Source organism: Camelus ferus, chromosome 21 (genome assembly GCF_009834535.1).
Source record: "Camelus ferus isolate YT-003-E chromosome 21, BCGSAC_Cfer_1.0, whole genome shotgun sequence".
In the NCBI taxonomy this organism is placed as follows: Eukaryota; Metazoa; Chordata; class Mammalia; order Artiodactyla; family Camelidae; genus Camelus; species Camelus ferus.
The window spans coordinates 5,259,925-5,277,174 of record NC_045716.1 but is presented as its reverse complement, the minus strand read 5'-3'; the positions used below and the strand labels follow the sequence as shown (position 1 = coordinate 5,277,174).

The 17,250-nt window shown below is 36.3% G+C and overlaps 1 protein-coding gene across 3 annotated transcripts in view; it reads left to right on the top strand.

Annotated features, from left to right (window-relative positions):
* RALGPS2 (Ral GEF with PH domain and SH3 binding motif 2) overlaps positions 1-17,250 on the top strand; it is a 136,003-nt gene that overhangs the window by 43,670 nt on the left and 75,083 nt on the right. For all 3 annotated transcript variants that reach the window (XM_032463663.1, XM_032463664.1, XM_032463662.1), the window contains 2 exons: positions 11,060-11,143; positions 15,329-15,418. In XM_032463663.1, the coding sequence (XP_032319554.1) occupies positions 11,060-11,143; positions 15,329-15,418 (174 nt within the window). The remainder of the gene's footprint in view (positions 1-11,059; positions 11,144-15,328; positions 15,419-17,250) is intronic.

The following is a 17,250-nucleotide window of genomic DNA, read 5'->3' as shown; positions in this document are numbered from 1 at the left end:
ATCTTCTCCTTAGACATATTTTTCCCTTCTGAATAAACTGCAATGACTATATTGCTGTTTCACATGAGATTAGTATATAGAAATGTAATGTGAGCCATTTACATCCCTTCACATTTTATAGTAGTCACATTACAAAGTAAAAAAGGTAAAATTAATTTTAATAATTGTATTTAACCTACCACATCCAAAATATTATCACTTCAACTTGTAATTGGTATAAAAATTACTGAGGTGTTTTACTTTTTTCTGTACTAAGACTATGAAATTCAGTGTATATTGTACAATTACAGCACATCTTTATGTGGAGAAGCCACACTGCAAGTGCTCCATAGCCGTTTGTGTCTAGGGGGTTGGACATTGAAGATTTAGATAATGACTATTTAAGGACATAGACTTCATGTCAGTGGGGATTTTTAATTTCCCTGGGACATCTATCAGTGCGTAAACTTTATAGACATGGACCTTAAAATTCCCTTCACTCCACTCCCTGATCTAATTTAGCACCAGTCCCATTGATTTTTTTTTTAAAACTAAGTATCTTATTTATCCATTCTCTCTCTGCTGTCAGCGTCCTAATCCAAGACCGCGGTGTAACCCGAGGCCCTCTTTCCTGATCTGTCCACCTCCACCCAACCCTTCTGAACTCTCCTCCACCCAGTAGCCGTGCTAACCTTCTCAGCATGTAAATCTGCTCATACTATCCCTGTACTTAAAATGCTTCAGTGGCTTCCTTTTGCTCTGAAGATAAAGACAGACTATTGTAATATCATCTACAAATCTCTTCAAAGAGTTTTGCCTTTTCCTATCCACTTCCTACCTCAATCCCGTCTTAAGCCTTTTCCACCTCTTTCTGGTTTAGTGCGGTGGCCTTTCAGTCGCTCTCACCACTGAGCTTATGCATGTTCCAGTTAACTCCTGCTCATCCTTCAGTTCTCAGATCACGTTTGACTTTCTCACGGGGGCTTTTCTTATCTCCCTGCAGGCTCCCCCAGCACTTCAGTTCCTCACTGGACTTGTCAGTTGCAGTTTTACGTGTATTTGTTGTGCTTCAGCAAGTTATTTACTGAGCATTCTGTGCCAGGCACTGGTTTACAGCAGTGAACAAACAGACTAAAATTCCTGCCCTCCATCATGCTAAGTGAAATAAGTCAGACAGAGGAGGACACATACTGTATATGTGGGATCTAAAAAATACAGCAAACTAGGGAATAAAACAGAAAAGCAGCAGACACACAGGTGTAGAGGACAAACTGGTTGTTGCCAGCGGGGAGAGGGTGGGAGGTTAAAGCAGCTGGGCGGAAGACCGGCTACAGGGATGCACTGCACAGCACGGGAAGTGTCACCGTATTTTGTAATAACTGTAAATAGAGTGTGGCCTCTAAAAGTTACATTAAAAAATAAAGTTCCTCCCCTCCTAGATTTTCCCTTTGAATGAGGTGAGCTAGTAGTGTGTCACCAATAGCATCAAGCAGCCAGAAGGGGACGGGGAGCAAGGACACAGCGGGAGCTGTGGTTTCAGATGGGATGGTCAGCAAGGCCTCCCCGAGACGGAGTCGTCTGAGAGTGACCATGAGGAGGTGAGAGAGCAAGTCTTCCCGTGTCTGGGGCAGAGCGATCCGGGCAGAAAGAGCAGTACTGATACTCAGCACTGTAAGATTCTTTCTCAGCTCTTTTGGGAACAAAATAGAGTGTACTTGTTGTAGTAAACTGAAGTCTACGCTGGCCCTGAACACTTTTCCTTGTACCTTTATTTTATGACTTCATCATATGACTGTGTGTTGAAATTTTATAAGAGTCGAGGAAGGCATTTTATTTTTTAAAGAGAGGCTAACATTTATTATGCATTTACCCATTGTAAGCCATTTATTATGCTTACATAAGGGAAAAGATTGCTGGAGTAAGCTGTGAAACCCAGGGCAAAGGCCAGTGAGCGCCAGTGAGTGAGTGGAGGAGTATGGCAGAAGGTGGGAGGTGTAGTGAGGGTTTGGTGGTAGGGGGCCTTGAAAACCATTACTTTGAAGAAGAGAGGACATTATCGGAGGCTTTCAAGCAGACGCAGACGAGTGAGGTTTTCTGGCTCCCCCTGTCTGCTGACCAGGGTGTGCAGGGAAGCAGGCATGGGGTGGGGAGCAGATGGTGCCAAGGACTGAACCTAGGAGACCAGGTGAGAGACGAAGGTAGCTCACATCAGGGTGGGAGCAGAAGATGTGGTGAGAATTGTCAGGCACGATTTGTCAAGAGGAGTCAAGGATGATGGCAAGATTTTTTATTTTACACCAGAAGCATTTAGTTGATACTCTGTGAGATGGAAAATTATGAGTATTATGTTCAGATCTCCTGGGGCTGTGCCATGCAGCCTGTGGAGAAAGGCCAGAGGAGCAGATCTGAGGGAAGAGCCCGCGTGTGGCTTCGGACATGCTTAGTTTTACATGCCTGTTGGACAGCCGAGGAGAATGACTAGTGAGAGAATATATACCTGCATAGGTTTTCAGTCCAGGCTGGAAATGTAAGTTTGGGAGTTGTCAGTGTGGAGATACATAAAGTGTGGGCGAGATTACCAAGAGAGTGAATATTGATATGGAAAACAGGAACCTATTTAGTGAAACTAAAGGAGAAACTAACAAAAGAGACTGAGACCAGCAGCTGGTGATTTAGAAGGAGAGCTAGGTTAGTATGAAATTTGATGAATCAAGTAAAGGACACATTTTTAAGAAGGAAGCAACGATCCAGTGTGAAGTGTTGTTAATTATGCCCTTACCTGTTTATTGCTTGCCATTTCTGCTGAATTTTAAGCTACATGAGGGCACTTATGACTAATGAGTTTGTTTTTACTATTTGTCTGGCAAGTAGTGGGAGCTCAATATTTAGAATGAGAAAGTGAACATAGTGTTTAGTAAATGTTTGTTCAATGAGGGAATGTTTTTAAAAAACTGAAGCAGTAATTCTTGGAAGAAACAATGTAGCACCAAAATGTTTCATATAATCATCAAAATTACACTAAATCTGGCAGCACAAATAGGACTTTGTCATCTGGCAGAAAAATGTCTTCTAATTTATCGTGAGATACTTAAGACATAGAAAAAGGCATCAAGAGTAATGAGATGACCTCTGTGTATCTGCCTAACCTCTGGGTCCTCCCACGTTCACCTCTTCCCTCCTCCCACCACTGTCTAGTATTGATCTATATCGTTCCTGTGCAATTAGTCACAATTTTTTCTATAAGTATATGTATCCCTTAGCAATATATACTTTTGTAGGTTTTAAATTTTTTAGGTAGATGGTATCCTATTTTTTTTCCTTCTTTTTTAGCTTGCTTCTTATGTCCAGCATTTTTGGACCAGCATCCATGTTGATACACTAGTACATTAATTACTGAGTTGTAGGATGTTGACATCTTTAAATTTATTAACCAGTGCCAAATTATTCGTACAGATATTTTTGTTTATTATGTCAAAACTCTTGCTATTGATAACTTTAACAAATTTTTTTTTTTTGGATTTGCCACCCGTATTTAATAACATTAACACATTACAGTATTTTTTTCAGAAATATTTTTGGAGAGATAACACTTTCTTTATATACTGCCTTTTTTGATGTAGTTGTTTCTTTTTTTTTTACTGAAGCACAGTCAGAATCTTCACTTGCCCACTGGTCCACGCAGCGTGCCAGACTTGGAAGCTTCCGTGGGTTGTGATCCCTCTAACACAAAACCAGGCTTCACACTCTTCTCCCCTGCTTTCAGTTCAGTGTTCGGTGAGGGCAGGAGTTTACTGTGAGGGTTCTGTATATTCACTAATTTCTGGTGTGAATTTTCCGATATTTAGCTGAAGTTCAATTCTTGTTGAAGTTTTCCCACATTTCTCATTTCTTATGTACATAGATGTGTGATTTTTCTTCTGATGAGAAGGTGTTTTTGGTTTTGTTTTGTTTTGTTTTGTTTTGTTCCTGTTAGAAGGCTCTAATGCATTTACAGGGCTTCCCTCCAGCGTGAGTTCTTTCGTGTTGAGCAAGCAATGACTGTTCTGAAGGTTTTTCCATGTTTATACATTCATAGGACTTTGTTGTTTCTTTTTTTCTGTTAGTGATTCTCTGATGCTCTGTAAGGCTTGTATTTCTTCTGAAGACATTGCCATGTGCATTACACCAGTGGGGTTTCTCTTCAGAATGAGTATTATGTTGTTCAACACAGGATGAATTAGGACAGAAAGCTCTCTTGCAATTAGGTTTTCTCTCCAGTAGCAATTCCCTGGTGCTTTCGATAAGTCTTAAGTAAGGGGTGAACTGTGCTTGAAATCTGTACCGTAGTCATTGCATTGGATAATGATTGCCCCTCTTATGGGGTTCCCAAGTGTTTATAAAGTGGCAGTCTCTGGCTGAAAGTCCTCTGGCATGTATTACATTCAAAGAACAAAGTTTCACACGTTATTGTTTGTTCTGTAGGGCAATAATAATAAGTCCTTTAGATTATAGCAATAAACACATTAGATACAAAGGATAGATAAGGCCCTCATGTATGACTGGGACACAGGAGAGACTGAGGAAGAATTCTGGTTAAATGCAGACTTTCTTGTGTGTGCAGAGACTGTAATCCTGGCAACATCCAGAGCTCCAACATCAAGAATACTGTAATTCTATCCTTGATATAGAGAAAATTATTTTTATTAGAATTAAAATGTAAACAGTCCGTGACTATAGTGGGAGATCTGAAGAAAGCATAAGAGACGTGTGACTTCTTACAGACTAGAAAAAGCGGCCCGTTTCATTAGAAGCAAGGTGCCGCTGTTCTGTCCATTCATATTATCGCTGTTCCTTGCAGTGAACTTTCTTAATATACAGTAAGGTCAGGTTTAGATTAGAGCTAGAGAGGGCGAAGAAGAAAACTGTTGACGAGGCCCGTAGGTGGATCCCAGCATCGGCCGTGGCTGAAGACAGCCCTTGCCTTTGCCTCTGCTCTCACTGTAGAGGTGGCTTTAAGGTGTCGGCAGGAGAGAGTGTGAGTACGTTAGAAAAGTGAAGTGATATTTTTGATTTTACGTATTACATTGGAGTTAGATAGTTTCCAAGCTTATTCTGTTGGTTAAGAATCACAGTGAGCACTTCATCTGTGGCTGAGGCGTCTTTTCTAAACAGCCGTGTAGGCTGAATGCTAACGGATATGCTGAATCTCTTTAAAGCTTCCAGCTTGAGCTTAAGAATATCCCAGCAATAATGATCTTCTCCTTGTGAGCACCCCCGCCCCATCCCCCACAGTCTTTTACAATTCCATCACTTTCTTTTCGTCCCTCAGTCTCTGTCTACGTGCTGGTCTATATTGGCCTTTTCTCTTCTTCTGCCTATAGGTACCCCTACAACATCACCCTTAGAGCAGTCCTTTTAAGAGTGTTGGAACCTACAAGATGAAATTTAGATCAAGAATTTGACTTTACAGAACAAACCTACAAGACATAAGAGAAGCTGTGGCTCCCGTGAAATTCAGTAATTCTTTCATAGGGTATGTGTCGTCAGTCGCGGCGTCTGCCTTCCCACGTGCTTCCAGAGTAATTGCAGTTTCATGGCTCAAAGTGAGTCCATGAATATTCCTTCAAATGCACGTTTAATGACCATTAGGAAATTGCTTTTGTAAATGTGAGTTACTATTAGAGGATTTCTCTTCCTTGCCTGATTTAAAACTTGCAAGTTAAATACATTTGAACAAATTTTAAGAGGTATCAAGGCTGCTGTATTTCATTTAGCCTTTGCTAAAATGGAGGCTTATTTTTGTAGTGTACTCACATAAGTCCTATTCTTAAGTCAGACCCTAAAAAAGCATCTTTTGAGTCACTAAATTTACTTTCACTTGTTGGTGTTCATGGGAAATGATTTAGTGCAGAATAACTTGATGTGGCTGATGAGTTGACAAGATGACAACTGGTAGAATTTGTTTCTTAGATTATATAGTGTCACTTGGAGGAAGAGCCTAGGGTCTTGGACAGAAAGAGACAGGAACAAAGGGAAAAGCAATTTTTTTTTTTCTGACGGATATTTAGTGGCTGTTGAGAGGTAGAGGTGGGGTAGGGCAAAAGTCCCTTAAGGCCAGCTAATCATAAATGCATGTCCGGGTTTAGGAAGAAAGCAGTGGGTGAGTTCCTGGAGTCCCAGTGCAGTTTCAGCTTCATCAGCTATTAAGTGGGTTTTTGTTGTTATTGTCATTGTTTTTTTAAGTTTTTATTTGGAGGTAATTAAAGATTCACAGGAAGTTGCAAAAAATAGTATGGAGATAATTGTAGATGCATAGGGAGTTGCAAAAATGGTGCAGAAAGGGCTCATTTACCCTTCACCTAGAAGTTTTCCCTGGAAGTTATCTCTTGTATAAGTGTAGTATAATATCAAAACCAGGAAATGGACATTTGTACAATGCATGTCTGTATAGTTTTATGACATTTTATCATATGTGTAGATTTGTCTGACTACCACCTCCATCAAAATACAGAGCCGTTCCGGCACCACAAGGATCCCTCCCTTGTACTGCCCCTTTGTAGCCACGCCCCTCCCACTCTTACCTGCTCCCCACCATCCTTAGTCCCTGGCAGCCACTCATCTGTCCTCTGTCTTCATAGTCCTGTTTGTTGTGGTGGTAGACGAGCTAGTAAAGTAACATTGTCTCAGAGGGGAAACTTTTCTGAAGCAGAAACTACCATCTTAAGTTTTTTTTATAAATTGTGATTACGAAAGAAGAAAGGGTTGGAGAGGGATAAATTAGGAGTTTGGGATTAACATAGATACATTACTATATATAAAATAGATAAACAGCAAGGACCTACTGTACAGCACAGGGAACTAAATTCAATATCTTATAACCTATAATGGAAAAGAATCTGAAAAAGAATATATAATACGTGTGTGTGTCTGTGTGTGTGTGTAACTGTATCACTGTGCTGTACACCTGAAACTAACACAACATTGTAAATCAACTATACTTCAATTAAAAAAAATTTTTTTTGAGAATTTTCTAAAAGCCTACTTGTTTCTTCGTGCTTCCTAATTACAGATTTCTTTAGGATAAAAGGTTCCAGTGGGATTTTAAAACATTTGCTCCCACATAATGTGACTACAGAACCATTCAATCCTTGCATTCTTTCAGTCTGCTTCTAGTAGAGTTTTCTCAAAGGGGAAGAGCATTTTTCATTAAGTTCATAATGCTGAAATGTTCCAAGAACTGGGTAGATTTTCAAAACCTTTTAGTATTTCTTATTTGAAGAGTCAGAATAGCATTAAAATTTTTTAATGTAAAAACTAAAGCCATAATTCACCAGTAACTTTATCTGCGTTCCTTATTTATCATAGTAAGTTTTAAAGATAAAGGTAAGATCAAATGAGTTGATATTTATAAAGTGTTTAGAATAGTGATCCCTATATTCATGTTAACTATTGGTCTGTTATTTTTTTTTTTTTATTGCGGCTGTTAACATGTTCTCAGGATGAAAAGACTTTCTAAGCACAAAATCAGAAGATTGAATCACAAAGAAAAGGATAAGTGTAGTGGCTATTTTTAATAAACAAAAGCCAGCCCCTGTATGCACGTGAAGACAATTGGGATGATATTTATATAGGTTTTCTTCGGGTGATGGGTGTATAGGTGATTTACAGCTCCCTACCCCTCATTTCCTGTTTTTAAAAAAAATGTCACACAACCACTATTACCCTGGTCGGTGGAGAAATTAAAGTACAACATATAGAAAGGGAATTAAATATACCTAGTTTTGATAGGACTCTTGTGAAACTGACACTCGTGCTTGTATAAATGATTCAGAATTTCAGGAGGGCAGTTTGACAGATATTAAAGCCTTGAAAAGATTCCTACTCTTAAAAACAAATTCAAGTTGATGGATTTAATCCTAGGGATTTTGTCCTAAAATATGGCATCTTTATATAGTTGTATAAGTATGCCGTTACTTTTTGGAAAGAACAGAAATGTTTCCTAGCAGTTTGATGTTTTTATTATAGTCATCATATGTCATTTTTATGTCAATATACTGTCTACACTAACTATTTCCTGTCTATACAGGGAGATAATGTGAAATGAGCATATATCTAGGCTTAGTTCCAAGCAGTTTTTTTTCACTGTGTGTTACTTGTGTCATTTTTTTTCCGTTCAGTAATTTTAATTTGAAAATTGCAATTTAATTTTAGGTTTAAAAATGTAATTCATATCGTCAGAGCATTTACTGTTTATCTGCTGCATTAAAGTGATGACTGTCATCTCTTTCTTTAGTATTCCCCATCTCGGTTGCTCTAGCCAGAAACTTGTGCATCTTAGTACCTCATTCTTATCACCTCATTCTTAGCTTACACTGTGTGCGTCCAATTTTTGACGAAGTCTTGCCTGCCTTCAGAATATCTTGAATTTACCACTTTTTTCAATATCCACTGATACTGACCTACTCAGGGGAATATTACCTTTTTTATAAAGTATTGTAATATCATCATAGCTATTTCCTCAGTCTTCTCCTGACTCAGTTCTTTTTTTGTTTGTTTTATTTTATTTTAAAATTTTATTGGAGATATGCATATATCATGTTTAAGAAGTCAGGTGTTTCCATAAGAGAGCAAAGTATAGCAATATCCATTTGCTCCCACCCTTTCAGCCTCCACCCTTGAGCCCCACACCCATCCAAGCCTCTTAGCTTTTCTTCCTTGGCAGAATTTATGTCTGTTTTTCAGATAATATGTCTAAATGCCTGTTGCTTGTGATTTTTCAATTTTGGGTATGATTTATTGACTCTCTACTAGAGAAACGGTTTTCTTCTCTTACAGTCTCTGCACGTTTATGCAATTCACTTCCTCCTCTTTCCCTTACAGTTATTGTCACAATTTTGACGTGAATAAGTAATCATGGCTCAACTGTAAAGAACATTGTTACCATATGTCATTTTTTTTAACATTTTTTATTGATTTATAATCATTTTACAATGTTGTGTCAATACCATATGTCATTTTTATGTCAATATACTATCAACACTAAATATTTCATTTCAACTGTAAAGGACAGTTGAGCCATGATTTCTTAAATGTTGTTTTCCTCGAGCTAAATAACTTACTTGAGCTTTCTCTGCACTTGTCGCTGATTTTTCTGCCAGAAGTTCATGCAGTGAGTGTGTCTCCTCCTTAAACACTCCAGATGTTTCATTCAGAGAGGTCTCACTTGGAATCTCCGTCGTTACTACTTAACCATCTGGACTCTTGTTCCTAAGGTCTGCTCACAGCTTTGTCCCGGGATCTCCCTTTATTGTTAATCTGGGAATTTCCAATATTTTCTTTCTATGTTGGTTCCTCAGTTTCCTGATTTAGTCTTTTTCTTAACTTGCTAGTTTGTTTTGTTGGAACGTATGTTCTAGCTGTCTGAGAATAGGTACATAGAAGGCAAATTCTCTGAGAGTTTCATGTGAAAATGACTGTGCTATACTTTCATACTGAATTGATATTTTTGTTGAGTATAGAATTCTGGGATTTTGAAGGCATTGTTTCAGTTGTCTTTTAAGTTCTGGGATTGCTTTTGAGATATCTGATACCTTCTGATCCCTGTTTTTCTGTGTAGATCTGGTTTTGTTTTGTTTTTGAACTGACGATTTATGATTTGTCTCCAGTTATGCTACATTTTTGATACCTTGGTTTGAGTCTTTTTTTTTTTTTTTTTTCTTAAATCTGTTATAATGGGCATTAGGCAGGTCTTTTCTTGTCCTGTAAGTTCTGGAGGCATTTTCTTGAGTAAGTTTTTTTTTTTTTTTTAATGTTACTTTTCTCTCTTTTTGTATTCTCTTAAAATTCTTATTCAGAAGTTGACTCTTATCGACTCTTCTAATTAACATAATAATTTTGCTCCTATTTTTAACCTGTTGTTTTAAAGATTTTTATCACCTTTATCTCACAACTCCTCTGTTGATTTTAAAAATTTCTCTTATATATTTTATTTCCGAAATATATTTATTTCTGTTTTGTTCTCTGAATATTTTTTATTTATATCCTCCTGTTCTTGCCATTTAATGGGAGCATTATCTATTCTTATCTATCTGAGAGTAATAATTGTATGGTTTTGTCTTTTTCTTTTCTCGGTTTTCTGTTGTTCACTGCCCTAACTCAGTTTCCTCAGAGTTCTTTTCCCCGTGGGTTCTCTCTCTGTTTCTGGTGATGGTGGTTGTGTTACAGCAGGGTTCTTAACCTATTTTGAACCTTGGACCCTGTTGGCAAACTGAAGCTTATGGAATTGAACCCTTTAAAATCAAAGGAAAATCAATTCTGTTAAGATAAATGTATCAAAATATTTTAAAAAACTGTTCTATGGCAATATATGTACCTCTTTATTAACATAGTAAGATCTAAAGGTGATGAGATTATAATTGCAAAGTAGTGATGAGTGTAAATTCTATTTTTGAGATATCTGTACCAACTGTAATGTGATGTGAAAATATTTGTGATTTTTGTTAGTAACAAAGTAACATGTACTGCCTATTTTTCTATACTCTGTAGATAGCATGCATAATTAAGAGGAATGTCACTTCAGTTTTTTTTTTTTTTACATCCAAGTTTTGAGCCCTTTGAAATCTATTGATAGACCTTTTTGGGTATCAGGAACCCCCTTTATTAGAGGTTTCTTCGGATACTTGGGATCATTGGCTGTGCTCAAAGGCTGAGGTACCAGGAAGCTGGCTGGATGCTCTTGAGTGATTGACTGGGGCTTGACAGCTAGTGGGCTTCACTGTACATTGTGGGAGCTCACTTTCCGTTATTTGTAGATCTTTTCCTCTTGGGATTCAAATGTCTTCAAAGAAGAACCCATCAATCTGCATATGGAGTATAAATCTAATGATCTATGTCCTCATAGACAAGTAATTTTGCCCTCTTACATTCTAATAAAATTTACCTTTGTGATTTAACTGAATGGTTATAATTTAGATATATTCCTATTAAATAAAACAGTTCCAAGAAAAGATACAACAGTCTTTAATGCTTTGGAACTGTTAATATAACAAGGAAATTGGGCTATTTCATGAATTTATACTTAATTTTCAACTTAATTTTTCAGGAGCTTTCAAGTTGTGGATGGAATAAGAAAGAAAAATATAGTTCTGCACCAAATGCAGTTGCCTTCACAAGAAGATTTAATCATGTGAGTTACTTACTAAATTTTGATATTTCATTTCTGAAATTCAATTCCTCAGTATATAATTTTTCATTAAGAAATAGTTCAGGTTTTTATATCAAATCTAGAACATTTCAACCAATATCTCTTCAATTGTTGTCTCTCTGTATGATCTCTATTGTTTTCCTTCTGTAATTCCTATTTACTGTAATTCCTTAGTTCAGTATACAGTTGAAATTTTCCACGATGAAAAGTTAAGAAACTATCTTTAAAGCTTAACATATATTTGACTACAAATACAAGGTTTTCATAACATCTCTATATGATTATAAAACCCTGAATAAAGCAACTACAGTTAAAAATATCTAAGGTTTACTTTTTAATGAAGCAGTTGATACATTTCTAAGAATGTGTTAAATGTTTGTTTGAATCATATGTAACTGCAGTGTTTGACCATTGTTAGGCTACAAAAGCTGGTGAGTTCATGTTGTTAATCTAGTATGTATTAGGAAGGGTTCTAATAAACAGCTGTGAATTCACCACCCAAACTACGAAATACAGTATTACCAAAACTTTTGTTGAAGCATTAAACGTGTTCTTCATTCTGTCTTCACTTAGGGGTAACCATTACCTGAACATTTTGAGGTTTTTTCTTTCTTTTCTTTTTTTTTTAAGTTGGTTTAGAAATTTTTTAACTTCTCTCATAATTTTCATATAGATTTACCAGAAATAATGGTATCCCTAAACAACATGTATAATCTTGCTTGTTTTTCATCTTTGTAAAATATATCATCAGACTATACGTACCCTTCTGTGCTTGGCTTTTTTCATTTGTGTGTTTCTCTTCCGTGTCCATGGTGATGTGTGTAGCTCTTGTTCACTGATTTTCAGTGCTATCTGCTAGCATTTATTGCATGAGTGTATCAGAATTCATCATTCTTTCAAGGGTGGACATAAGATGTGACCCTGGATTTTTTGCTATTATGAAGAGCATTGCTGTGAATGCTCTAAAGAATCTTTTTGGTGCCCATGTGCAATAGCTTCTCTAGGCAGTGGCTTTCGAACTTTTTTGACTGTGACCAACAATAAGATAAAATATTTTACATTGCGACCTAATATTTACTTGTATTAGATATGTACTTTGATCTTTCTTTGCTAAAAAAGAGGATGAAATGAGAATTCACCTTTTAACAACCTTAATTATTGGATCCAGACAACTGCTAACATCACAAAAAAGACCTGATGAAAAAGCCCGGCACAACCTAGACTCTTGCCAAAGGCACCGAACCCAGCAGAACCTTTGAAACCGGCAGCTAATTTCCAGAAAACACAGGACGTATTAAACTGCGCTGATTAGTTGGAATGCTTTTATAAAGAGACATTTTCCCTCATCTAGTATTTGCATACCCGGAGGTCAATTTCCTATAGGCAAAGGAAGGATAAATATTTGTTTCTGTCTATTTAGCAGTTTTGAAGATAATGAATTGGTGTTCTGTCATCCTGTAGTGGTGACCAAGTAGTTTTTTATTTTTTAGTTTTATTTTGAACTCATAAATTTAAATATTTATGATGTGTTTCAACCCATTGCAGTTAGTATCCTTATTCAAACTCATATTGTCCCATCTTTGGCCAGTGAACTCTCTTCAGGTTGGCTTTCACGTCCTTTGTCATGACCCTAGTCATCTTTAATAATTTCCTTGCCGTCTGAATGCAGAGACGTTGTCGGTTCATTTCATCCATTACCTGCCCCTTGCCTAGAATCATTTCTTTAATAAACCTTGGTTTCTTATAGTGGGAAATGGACCGGGATGCTAGAGATGCTCATTGCTATTAGAGTAACCATAGTTTCTAGGCCTTTTCAGCAGATATAGCTAGGATATCTATATATCATACACACACACACACACACACACACACACACACACACACAGACACACAAAACTATCAAAAGATAAAATATCTCGACTTCATACTGATACTTCTAATTCAAATTCAGGACCAGTGTTTTACTTCACTTCTTCTTTATTTTATCTGCATATCCTTTCTTTCACACTCAGAACCTGATTTTCAAGGAACACACATTAAGCAGTATCCTGCAAGTGACTCATTTGCTTTATCTTACATAGCAAACAGTCCCAGAGTAACAATGCTAATACCAGTCTTATTCCCGTAAACAGGTGAGTACATGTTCTGCACATGTTTTCTCTGTTTTTTTATAGTTATAGTATATACTGTCTAGGCATACAGGCATTATATTACATGCTCTCCTTTACTTAACCTTCATTACTCTTACTTCTGTGAATACGTGTATACTTAATGCTCACTACCACCCTTATGATGATGCTTCTCTAGTCATTTGGCTGTCTGAACTTGTTCTCCAGAAATTACTCAGGGAGGGCTCATTGGAATAATATTCTTGAGTTCTTACATGTTGATAAGTTTGCCTGCTCTCTGTATGAAATTTTCTTTCCTTCATTACATTTGACATAGTACTTTTATTTTTTTCTACCTCTAGTTGTGTGATACATTAAGAAAACCAAAGTTATGACTCAGTATCAAGGTTACCTGCTATGGCAAAGTGTCGCTGTTGAAAATTCTGATGATGATTAAATTTTCTTTTCCTTAAAAATCACTCTTTTTTTGTCTCAGTGGCCAAAAGATTTTTTTTAAGTCTAGTGATTTCATAAAAGTATGTCTCAGTGTAAGTCATTCTGGGTCAGGATCCTCAGGCTTGGCTGGCTGTCGCTGGGGCTGTTGACTGGGGAGCACCTACACTTAGCCTTTCCTGTATGGAGCTTTCAGGGTAGTTGGACTTCTTACACAGTGGCTTAGGGATCCCAGAGAAAAATATCCAGCAATCAAGGCAGGGGCCACATATTCTTTTATGACCTCGTCCTGGATGTCAGCATCAATTTTGTTAATTTTCTATTTCTTGAAGCAGTCACAAACCTGTCTAGATTCAATGAGAGGTGACATACACCCCAGCTTTCAACATGAGAAGTGGTAAAGAGTTTGTGGCCATGTTTTTAGATCACCATAGTATTTGTCTTAAAACTTTGACATTAAGCTTAATTAAGTCAATGAACATGCAGTTTAGATTGAATTCATAATTGAAATTTACTAAGGTTGTTAAAATGTCTAAAGTATAACTTTAGATACGTTTTATAAGCAAACTTTATTATAGGGATAATTATTGCCATTAGTAGCTCAAATACAGTAGCAAATATGAAGATGGCTTTTGTAAAAGACACACATTTTACATTTACATCTGTTTGTAAAATACACACACTTTGACAGTTTATAGATGAAAGTTGCAAGTAAAAATTGAAATATCTCTCACTAAAAAAAAAGTGATGAAATATGAGGAAGTGGCTTTATCTTTTGCACTGTTTTCTAACTACATTCCGTTTTTAGGTTTGTCTAAGTCTGAACCAACTGAGAGTGTTTTGATTTTGCTTTCATAGTGCGTGAATTAAAATATGTTACATACATATTATATCATACAGTAAGCACGCTATTTTCACTAGAGTATAGCATTTTAGTAATGTTATAGATATAGTCTGCCTTCTAAAGATTGATTTTTGATGTTTTTAAAAGAAATCTTAAAGATGGTTTCATTGAATTAGAAAGCCTTACGTAACTTAAAAAATACAGCTTTAGTTTTAGAATGACTTAGATACGTTTTTCTTTATGATACTTTATTTCATTTTACTCATACCAGGGAAACCATACTTGAGATTCTTTACGCTTATGTTTCTGCTGAACATAAATAAATGGCAGTATGAGATTACACAGCCACAGGAAAACATACCATAAGTAGCATGTTTTACCATGTCTGACCTGTGAGTTTATCTAATTCTGCTGAAGTGTTTCAAAATACAGCAAAAAACGCTTGTATAGTGTTCAAGATGCATCACTCTGGTTTTATTGTGTTCTTTTTTCCTTCAAAATGTGTATTAGATTTTGCAAATTAAAAAATGTAGTAATGTTTTTATGTGTGTGTATTCATATATACATACCTGTATCTGCCTGTCTGTACATGAAGTGTATGTAGCATTTGAAGATTGGTCATGTCCTGGTGGTGACTCAAGGGAAGGGGAAAGTATTGTTTTTAAACAACTGTCAGTAGTTCCTCAAGTAGCTCTTGTCATTAATTTGATTGTACTAAATAAAGAATCTTGCCACTCAACTATTTTAAATTTTTATTTGCAGGTAAGCTTTTGGGTTGTTAGAGAGATTCTTCATGCTCAAACATTGAAAATCAGAGCAGAAGTTTTGAGCCACTATATTAAAACTGCTAAGGTAAGACAAACTTGTGTTTTTATCTCTGAGTTCAGTCATTGAGCAATGCTTATGAGTGAAAATTTGCCTGTGACACTGTTCACTATTTATTGATGCTGAAAAATAAGGCCTATTGATTAATATAATTCAGGTTTTAAAATTGGATGCCTGTTTCTTTTGCTTTTTCCTTTATCCCCCTATCTTCCTCCCCTTTGTTTTATACCTTTCCTCCCTCTCTCAGAGTCGCTGAATTATTTTGACTGGGCAGACAGAGGCCGGATTATGATGAAGTTTAATACTTATGAAATATTGATCTTTCTGCAGGTGATCAAAACAGCCTTATAGGATTAAGTAGGACAATAAATATCCATTTTTTGCCTTTGAAATAGGTCACTCTGCCATCTATGTGGAGAATGATAAAACTTTATTTTTAAAAGACTAGTATAAATGAGGATGTTAACCAAATACATTAATTAAATAGCAGAGGTCATAGATACAGCAAGAGGAATAGAACATGGATTTCAAGGGCAGTCAAAATATAGAGAGGAGGACAGAGTAAGACATTCCACAAGAAGATCCCAAGATTTTATTAAAATTTGTAACAACTCCAAATTTATGTTACGTTTACTAAAAAGCAGTATAATTGTATCCACATTCATTTTTCATTATTCTTATAATAAGCACATAGTTTATCTCACTTGTGAATTGAAGGAAGATGGAATAAATTGTGGACACCATTTTTACAATTGTAAATTATTGTAATTACTGTAAAATTGTAATTTTTGTACGTCATAACTCTTCCGTATTTTCCTTGACCACCTGGGAATGACTGTGTTCTAGCATTTTCTAGCACTAGGTGGCAGAGCTAACCTTCTAAAAAATTTGATATTTTGCAGTAGTGTTAAAAATTTTTAAAAACACTCTCTGTGATTTAGGTAATTATTGGAATTTAGCTAATAGAAATTCATGACTTTTCTCCATTGATCCTGAATTTGTATTATTGTTTTCTGGTTTTTGGTAATTTTTTTAATGTACTTGTTGTATGTTCCACTCAAAACCACTAAAATTTGCCTGTCAAACCTGCCATTATCCTCATCAACTAATCATTTAATGCCAGTTCAGACTCAGCTTTGAGGTGTTTTTGACAGTGCTTGCTTTCATCCCAAGTCCTAAACTCATAATTTTTTTTTGTCTCATTATTGTCTCTTAAATCCCTGTAATCTGACTCTCTGCCTTCTGTATTCAGTTTGTTATAAAACTAGTACGTCTTTTTCTTCTTACAGTAGATTGTTTCAGTTAGGGTTCTACAGAGATGGGAAAACACCCCCCCACACACACACATATATATGTATGTCATGTATAAAAAGATTTAAGGAATTATCTCATGTGATTGGGTGCGGGGAGGCTAGCAAGTCTGAAATCCATAGGGCAGGCAGACAGCCTAGAAACTCAGGCAGGAGTTTCAGATTTTTGCTATTATAAACTCCACTGCTATAAAGCATTCTCTGTGTGAGTCTCTTGGTGCTCAGTTGAGGGTTAAAGCCCTAGAAATAGAGAAAAATGACAAATTGCCTTCAGAGAAATGGCATTTAGACCAGTAGCCTCATTGAATCTGATGAGAACAAACACTTTTTGTGTGTTGGCTATTTAGATTTTCTCTCCTGAAATGTCTGTTCAAGATCTTTGAGCAATTTTCTACTATGGTATTGGTCTTTGATTTTTATAGCAATTTAAAATACATAATTCAAGATGCTGAAGTTCTCCGCTATATTCTTTGCATGCATCTTCCTATTTATGACTTGTCTTACAACTCTATTCATATTACCTCTGATGAAAATGCTCTTAACTTTAAT